Raw genomic sequence first — 10000 nt, 5'->3', positions numbered from 1 at the left:
TCCCTTTATGAAATCCTGACCATCTATAGGCCTAGTGTTCTTATTGTCAGAGGCGGACATACCTGGTTCCAGAGAGTAAGTCCACTCCTCCTGCCATATATTCTTTCTACCTGTGCACTTAACACTGGTGATATCACTAATTATCTGATCTACCTGGCAGCTAATTAGGATGAGTTGGTTTACTAAATGGTTGGATCAAATACTTGGCAGGACTTACTTTCTGACTTCCGCCTCTGCTTATTGTATAGTCTTATAGTAGCCTATGTCTATAGTATGTCAACTATAAGATTCCTAGAATATGAATAGAAACCCTAGCTTGGGTGAATCTAGACGAACTTGTTAGAACATTTGAATTAGCTTTGAAGGTCCATCTGGAAAGGATCCCACATAGTCTAGCTTTCACCATACCAAGCTCAAACTTTTAAGATTGAACATTAGTCTGGGGAGTCTGCTATTTATTTCTACTGCACAAGAGGCATGATCAATGGGCATAGTTCAAATGACTGTACGATTTTGGATAGTCCTTCAACCAATCAGACCAACGATCTGGGTGCGCCTTTTGGATAAGCTAGTTTGTGATTGGACCCAGAAGATGTGGACATGAAGTAGGAGAGATAGATGTGCAGGTTTCCAGCCTGAGCTGCAGGGCGAAATCCAAATCGTGGCAGATCAGGCTGGCCAAGATCCCACTGACTCTTGTTTCCAAATCACCTAAAACTCTGGATCTCTATATCTCAGTATCTCAGTGTTGTAGTGCAGGGCTACCTGACCCTCCAGGCAAGGCTATTGTCCACCGCACTAACAGGCCGCAGGGCAAGAGACGGCTCCATGTTTCTTCATGTCAAGGAGAAAAATCCAGGCACTCCAGGAATGGTGGCAGAGGAAGGTATATTTAAAAAGCCTTTATTTGTATCGGGCTAATGCGAATTAGCCAGATACAAATAAAGGCTTTTTAAATATACCTTCCTCTGTAACTGTTCCTGGAGCGCCTGGATTTTTCTCCTTGACATGAATGTGTAGAGTTATAATTCAAAAACTCACGGTTGACAAAAAGGTTTCGCTGGCAGCTGCCTCGCATAATATCAATTTATCTATGCTAAGAAATATGTAGACTGACATCTGCAGCTTCGAACACAGTAGAGAGACTGGCATAACGAGTTCAATCTCCATTACAAACAAATTAAAAGACGAGAGCATAAACTATGCTGCTCCACTATAGTGCAGACGTCTGTGCAAATGTATGGATGACTTGGGAAGAAATGGACAGATTTAAATGAAGTATGCTATGGGATTATGACCTCACGTGAAGTTAAAACTGAAGATGCAGCTGATGCACAATCGGTCAGCTCCAATACTCAAAGTGGGTGATTATAACAGGGTTTTCACTATTTAACAATGTAGCCTCATGGATAAGGTAATGTCGTGACACTGTAATGCAGAAAACATGAAGCCATATCAGCTTATAAGCATCACATTTGATACTGCAATGTCGATTAGTAACGTTCCGTGTGGCCAACATGTATTTACAGTAGAACTAGGCCTACTGCCGACATGAGCATTATGCTGTTTCACCTTGTAATGGCGCTCAACCTTATTCCAGCCCTCCAGAGTGCCTAGCTGGAAAAGTGCTTAAGCCATGGCAGAATGCGTGCAAGAGTTGTATAGATAAGAAACGTCCAGATTTTGGGGTCGCTCCACTCAAAACGTGTAACTCTCTCTACCACCCGTAAATGACTGATTTAAGTGGATGGCAGAATTCACTTAGAGGGGAATGCGCGTAGTTGCGCGTTTTTTTGGACTTACGCACACTTACGCGCATGGGAGAATTCCCCCCTTAATGTGGTGGTCACTGTGAACCTGCCTTAGCACAGCCAATAGGAGCAACCCTCTCCCCAGCGCTGATTCCCCATGTGGGATCAATATGTTGGATCAACATGTTGAGTCAGATTAATTTTCAACATGTTGAATCGGCCACAAATCGGCCACACCAATTGGAACCATGGACAGTCATTGACTGGCCTGGCGTTATCAGTCCAGTAAGATGTGTGTGTGTGTGTGTGGTGTGACTGAGTGTGTTAAGTTGAGTATGGTGTGTGTGGTGTGATGTGAGTGTGTTAAGGGAAGCATGCGTGTGGTAACTGTGTGATCAGCATGGACGGTCATGGACTGGCCTGGCGTTATCAGTTCAGTAAGATGTGTGTGTGGTGTGATTGCGTGTGTTAAGTTGAGTATGGTGTGTGTGGTGTGATGTGAGTGTGTTAAAGTGTAACTTCACCCCATAACTCCACCCACTTCACATTTCTGAAAAAAGGCTTTCAAAATGGGCAGGACGTTCTGAAGTTTGGAAGGTAGTGCAGCTCTGCTGCAGCCAATCAACCATGGTGATTTGATCGTGTCAATCTGGGAATGAGTGCTGCAGACATGGTTTATCACAGGTAGGCTAATCAGGGCAGCAGGTGTTGGTGCGTTTCATTCCTAGTTTGTAATGACCCGGTGATGTAGTCTCGGGAGAAAAGTGCAGAACTACGTCAGCATTTCAATAGCATTTTGGACCAAAATGCCATGGCATGTTTCAACCTGTAGAGGGCGCGGAGAGCTATATCTCCAATACAAAATCATACGAAATGTTACTTTTCTCGGGAAACACATGATCAGCATGGACGTTCATGGACTGGCCTGGCGTTATCAGGTGTCCAACCATCAGATTGGTCTGTGTGTAACGGATGCCAGCTAGTTAGCTGTGCATGTGGAACGTTAGTAAAACCTCACTCCCCAACGCATGAAGAGTACTGCTGGCATGAAAGCTAAAGCTTGGGCTCCCGATCCGAGGTGCTGCTGTGTCGTGGGTTGGAATCTGGGCGTGTGCAGGGCTGGACCGTGGTGGTTCAACACAACGCAGGTGACATTTGCTGCCGCCAAACATTCTCCCCTGAACTGCACTAAAGGACTAATGACCAGCTAAAAGATTAGATTCAATTGTGCAGAGTACAAGTACAAACACAACAATTCAGTTTGCATCTAACCAGAAGTGCAAAAAAAAAACCACCAGAAATGTGCAATTTGATATATGTATGAGTATAGACAAGTGATACATAGACAGGACAGGATATGGTGCAGTGTAGACAGTAATAATAATGCTATACTATGCGTAGGGTTGGGTATCGTTTGAATTTGAACTATTCCGATTCCGATTTCAATTCCTTGTTTCGATTCCGGTTCCTAACGATTCTCGATTCCGATTCTTGTAAAAGGCAGGGGTCAAAAAAGTTTGGATATTTTAAATGAGCTAGCTAACCAACGGTCTTTCTGAATGACATTTACTATAAATTTCTCACAGGGCTGTTTTCAACTACAATATAACTATCAAATCTATGAACTGGCTTGTTGCCTCAGCTCGGTTATGCAAACACCTTCTTCGTTGGTGTTTAGCGGCTTCTTCTTCCGGTTCGCGGATTGGGAATCGATACTAGGAATTTAAATTTAAACTTTTGAACGATTCCGGGAGAATTGGAAAGCTAGTCCCAGTTCCCATCGATTCTCGATTCTCGATACCCAACCCTAACTATGCGTCACCTTCTAACATGTTAAGGCGTCGGAAGTGAGGTTTACTACACAGTTACAAAACAATACCAGCTGGCTACCACTACACTCCCTATAATCCTCTCCAAAACACACTAAAGGACCCGCTTATAATCAACTATTATTGCTATGCTACGCTAGCTACTGCAGCCCAAGAGGCCCAAAAAAGACCAATGCCCTCCTGCTACAGTGTGCACCGCAGATACCACATAAGCAAAGAGCACCATCACCACACTGTCCACACACTGACAGGCACATGACTGAAGCCAGTCTGTGGCACAGAAACCTTTTGACACCCAAATAGCCGATGCCAACCAGTGGGCTGACCGAGGCTACCCGTCTGCAGCCGGAGGCAGTGTTGGTGGCATCATTAGCTGGCATCAGCTGGGCATTCCTCAGACTGCAGTTACTACAACAAGACCAAAGATGTGGAAGTGTTTCATTTCTTGTTGCGTTTGACATAAATAGGACTACTCAACTAAATTACATCTGTGAAGGAGATTTTTTCAACGTGACCTACTGATACATCTGCTGAACAAAAGAAGTTTTCAGTAGGGACACAGTCAGACTGTGTGTTCACACACACACACACACACACACACACACACACATACACTGGGTTACAATGACTGTAAAGTGCCTTGCTGTGCCTATGCACACACACACACACACACACACACACACACACACACACACACTCAAGCAGGGCGAGAGAGAGAGAGAGACACACACACACAGAGCAAGAGAGAGAGAGAGAGAGAGGCACACACACAGGCACACACACACACACACACACACACACACACACACACACACACAGAGAGAGAGACAGAGGCTTTGCCAGGCCCATTACCACAGTCGATTGGATTGATCCTTTCCCAGGCTGTTTCAGCTGCCTGTCCTTCAGCTGTGCTGCTGAGGTGGAAATGGACACACTAGCGCCTGCCCATCACCATTAACACGGCTCCCCCTGCACTCACACAGGCCCGCATTACACTCATCCGCCTGGAGATGGCGCTGGTGTTCTGTCTACAGTAGCCCAATATAGGGCGCTAGTCCACAGATGGCTCTGGGGGTTCATCATCCACACAGATCTGCCTGAGGAGGGCGCTGGTCCATTAAGTGGCTGAGACCTGTGGCTAAACCTACCTAATGTTGGCCTGGCTACCATCAGACCAAGCTCAGTCTCTTAAGATTGAACATTAGTCTGGGGAGACTGCGCTGTATTTCTACTGCACAAGAGGCGTGATCAATGGGTATAGTTCAAATGACTCTGTACAATTGGCTAGTCCTTCAACCAGTCTGACCAACAATCAAGGTGCTCCAGGTGGATAAGCCAGTTTGCTATTGGTCCCCGCAAATTTGAAATGGAAGCAGGAGAGATAGATGTGCAGGTTTCCAGCCTGAGCTGCAGGGCAACATCCAATCACCGGCAGATCGGGCTGTGTTTACCCAGTCTAACCTTCTGTGGCTTTCTACCCTTTAAAGCTCTGACTACCCACACACCACTAACCGAAAAACATAAATGGCTCCAGAATCCTGACGGTGTTACGAATCACTCCCAAAATCTAATCGATTCTTCCTTGGGTCATTTCTGACATCCCCTGAAAATGTCATAGAAATCTATCCATTGCTTTTTGAGTTATCTTGCTAACAAACAGACAAGCAGACAGACAGACAAACAGACAGACAAACAAACGCCGGTCCCCGATGAAAACACAACCTCCTTGGCGGAGGTAATAACATGGCATGGAAGTACAAATAAGGCACAAAGGAGGTTGAGTAAAAAGTAAAAAAGAAGAGGAAACGTTTGAGAACCACTGTACTATCTTCTCCACCAACTGCCTAGTTATGCACTACCACCAAATACCAGCAGGGGTCAATGTTGCAGCAAACATGGCGCCCTCCATCCACACACTTAACTCCAGACACGGTTGATAAAGCGAGACGATTCATAAGAAGGTAATTTCTTATATCTGTTCAGAAGTAGCTTAGGTAGAAGGTGGGTCCTAACTCAAAGTTTAATTATTTATCCCCTGTCCCAAAGAGTCTTTAATTGGCATCATACACAGTGACAATAGAATAGTTCACATTATGTTTAAAATATTATATTTATCTTGTCTTACTGTTTATTCAGAGAAAAGTTTATGTTTGACGGAATGGACACGCCTATTTAGGAGTCCGGAACTACGTGCCATTTCGTTCCATTGGAAAATCCCTTTATGATTCATTTTGGAAACTTGGACAATCTTTGTTCTTACACAGTGGCTTTAAGGCCTGGGGATTCCCGGGGGGATCACACCCAACTCACACATATACAAACACACACACTCGCCCAACCATGCCCAGACACACTCACACTCTCGTACACCCAATACACACATATACAAACACACACACTCGCCCATCCATGCCCACACACACTCACACTCTCTCTCATACACACCCACTCACTCTCTCACACCCAATACATATACAAACACACACACACACACACCCATGCTCATACACACTTTTACTCTCTCACACCCAACACATGCATATACAGTACATATACAGTACAAACACACAGACACACACACACACACACACACGTACACACCCCTTCCTCTGAGTATCCTTATCTATCTTTCTGAGTGTGTGAGAGAGGGAGTAAGAATGTGGAACAGGAAACTGGTGATGGGTGGGATCCAGGGGTTGTTCAGAGGCACCTAGCATGCACACACACACACACAGAGAGAGAGAGAGAGAGACACACACATAACATCGCTGCATATGGCCTAGCATCATCTCTCAACAGACAAACACACACACACACACACACACACAGAGACGTAACATCACTGCATATAGCCTAGCATCATCTCTCAACACACGCATGCACGTTCAAACACGCAGGTGCACACACACAATTCTGGCTGACATGACCACACAGACAATGTGTGTGTGTGTGTGTGTGCGATAGAGAGAGAGAGAGAGAGAGAGAGAGACGGAATTCTTGGTCTTTGGATCCATAACACAGTGACACACATCTCCAGGCTCATTTTTTAAAACTTTTTATTTGAATTTTTCCAACATTTTCATCTCAAAAAAGTGTATAACACAACAGCTATCAACACACCCTGCAAGAGAATGCATCTCATTCCTCTGTATAACTGGCTAAAATATATTCTTGCTTTCAACATCAGACCATAAAAATAAAATGTCTCGACAATATCAGGGTTTTTATTTTCAGTTAGTAACAAAATCACACACACAAGAAAAAGATACATCATATTTTCTATCAAGAAATGATGTGTACGCCTATTCAGATTCATTAACCAAAAGCTGAATGATTCTTTTTTTCGCTCTTGGTTTTCATAAATACATGGATGGCCTCACAAGGCATTTGGCCTCCATCGGTGAGGTCTGAAAATGACACGTCTACTGACATCATACCTTGCAGCTCAGCTCAAGAAGGTCATGCGCTCATACCAAGGTCGTGTGCCTACGCAGAGGTCGCGTGCCCACACAGAGGTCACTGCTCTGACGGAAGGCACTGCAAGGCAGTGGCATACTGATGAGACGCCACAGGACACATGCCCATATATGGATTAAGCCAAGACCTGAGGTGCGTTCAAATTTGCGAACAGTTAAGCGGTGGTGAACGTTCATGGCGAACATGTTTTCTCTGAACAGTTCCATTTTGAACATTTTGTTGTAAACATTCCATTGTCATGGTAACACTTCCTGCAGCTAGGTCCAGTTCCGCTGTATGTTTGTGGAAAACTACCTCCTCTGGACTGTTTGCTATGTTTGCAAATTTGAACGCAGCTCTGGACTAAAAAAAAAAGCTTCCTTGAAAATTCCCATTGAACAGAAAGACTAACCCTGACCCTAATCCTAACCCCTACCCTTAACCCTAACTGCAACTCTTAACCCTAACCCCACCCCTACCCTTAACCCTAACCGCGACCTTTAACACTAACTGCAACCCTAGGCTTAAACCCATACACGGGAACCTGCCTCTCATACTTGCACTTTGGGTTGATGTGGAATTCCAGCTACGAGATATGCCATATTCTACACACACACACACACACGCATACACAGATGTCATGTTCTATGCACACACATACATACACACACACACACGCACAGAAACAGACACACAGATGAAACAGCACAAATTTCAATGACATCTGACATTTGTGTATACTTACAAGGACTATCTGATGTGTGTGTGTGTGTGTGTGTGTGTGTGTGTGTGTGTGTGTGTGTGTGTGCATCCTGTACAAACTATTTGACAGGAGACATGTGTCAGGACCAGTGATATGAAGACTGAATCACGTCAGTCATGAAATGCTGTTGAATCATTTTCTTTTCTTTGGCAATGAACTCTGAATACGCATAGACACACCAAGAGACATCTTCAAGCTCATAAAAATATATATGCTGTGTGTGAGAGAGAGTGTAGGGGCATGACTGTGTGGCTGAGAGAGGGTGTGTATGTGTGGTGCATGTATTAAAGATAGTGTGAATGTGTGTGTGTGTGTGTGTGTGAGAGAGAAAGAGAGAGTTATGATGTCCTGGTCATGTATCATGAAACAGAAGTGCAGTCGTGTGTGTGTGCGTGTGTGTGTGTGTGTGTGTGTGTGTGTGTGTGTGTGTGTGTGAGAGAATAATCTAGTATCAAATCAGTCTGTGTGTGTGTATGTGTGAAAAGGAGAGAAAGAGAAAGAAAGAGGGAGGGAAACAGTGTGTTTACTTATTGTTATTGTTGTTGTAGTTGTGTTTGTGTGTTGTGTTTGTGTGTGTGTGTGTGTGTGTGTGTGTGTGTGTGTGTGTGTGTGTGTGCTCATGTGTTTTTGTGTGCCGAGCTTTACCACAATATGATTGTTTAAGAGCACGTGTGTGTGTGTGTGTGTGGGCGTGAGCTGATTGATGGGTTTTCAACAAAAAGGAAAAGGCACACTGGAAACTGCTAATGTGTGTGTGTGTGTGTGCGCGCGCATGTGTGTATAACCTGTGTGTGTGCCTGCGTTTAGATTCCAAAATATGTAGTAGAATTGTGGAAAAAAAAAACAAGAAAAAGAAAAAAATTGTCCAAAGTTGCTATGCGACATAGCATCTCCATCACCATAGTGATTGTTGCTATCTGACATCATGGGCAGCTGTGGTTTTGATTGTTAGTCCTGGAAAGGACTTGTCGTCCTTCAAAGTAAAGAGTCTCTTTCTGTCTCTCCTCGCTCAAATAATAAAGGAGGATTTGTGCCGGAAGTCGCCCTGTGAATGTAATAGAGCGAGAGAGAGAGAAAGAGAGGGAGAGAGAGAGGGAGAGAGGGGGGATGGGGAAGAAATGGAAAGAGAAAGCGAGAGATGGAGAGAGAAAGAGAGGGGCAGAGCAGAGGGGAGAGAGGGAGAGAGGGGGAGGGGGAGAGATAAATGGAAAGAGAGAAATGGAGAGAGAGAGAGAGAGAGAAGAGGGGTAAGGAAGTGAAGAATGTTGTCATCATCACTGTTATGGATCAGCTGTCTCCTATAGGCATAGACCTAGACTGCATTGCACCCTGTGACTTCCACAGATTAAAAAACATATTAAGCATTTTTCAATTGTAAAAGTATTTTGTATTCGCTGGTAGGTTAATTGAAATGAGTGGGTGAGTATGTATAATGAGTATAATGAGCGTGTGAGTGTGAATGATAAGTATGCATAATGATGAGTGTGTGTGAGTACTGGCGTGTAGTGAGTATGTATAATGAGTATGTGAGTGTGAATAATAAGTATGTATAATCAGTATGTGAGTATGGGGGGTGTAGTGAGAGTGAGTACTGGCGTGTAGTGAGTATGTATAATGAGTATGTGAGTATGTATTATGAGTATGTGAGTATGGGGGGTGTAGTGAGTGAGTGAGTAATGGCGTGTAGTGAGTATGTATAATGAGTATGTGAGTATGAGTATGGGTAATGAGTATGTGAGTGTGAGTATGAGTATGGGTAATGAGTATGTGAGTATGAGTATGACTATGGGTAATGAGTATGTGAGTATGAGTATGAGGGTGGATTCGGTACACAGTAGTGGCACGCTGACATGAGATGCAGTAAAACTTTAAAGAGGAACTCACCTCCTCCTCTGTCCGTACATAGTCAACACCATCACTTTTAGCTGGTGCCTTGAATCTACACACACACACACACACACACACACACACACACACACACACACACAGAGAGATAAAGAGAGACATTAATAATGTCACACATGCTTATATACTTACAGACACACATACACGCACAGGCACACACACACAGACACACGCACACGCACATCCACACTCAAACGCACACACACACTCACAGATAGAGACAAATAATTAAAAATGTCACACACACACACACACACATACTTACAGACACACACAAACACACTCACACACACACA

The 10000-nt window shown here is 44.2% G+C and overlaps 1 protein-coding gene across 1 annotated transcript in view; it reads right to left on the bottom strand.

Annotated features, from left to right (window-relative positions):
• Positions 1-6619: 6619 nt before the first annotated feature.
• Positions 6620-10000, bottom strand: part of jam3b (junctional adhesion molecule 3b) — a gene marked incomplete at its 5' end in the record, with an annotated part of 6284 nt that continues 2903 nt past the window's right edge. The window contains 2 exon segments of the mRNA XM_062537166.1: positions 6620-8844; positions 9684-9738. Of these exon segments, the coding sequence (XP_062393150.1) occupies positions 8809-8844; positions 9684-9738 (91 nt within the window).

This window comes from Sardina pilchardus, chromosome 5 (assembly GCF_963854185.1).
Source record: "Sardina pilchardus chromosome 5, fSarPil1.1, whole genome shotgun sequence".
In the NCBI taxonomy this organism is placed as follows: Eukaryota; Metazoa; Chordata; class Actinopteri; order Clupeiformes; family Clupeidae; genus Sardina; species Sardina pilchardus.
Note: the sequence above shows the minus strand (reverse complement) of the source record. Positions and strands in the feature narration are given on the sequence as shown.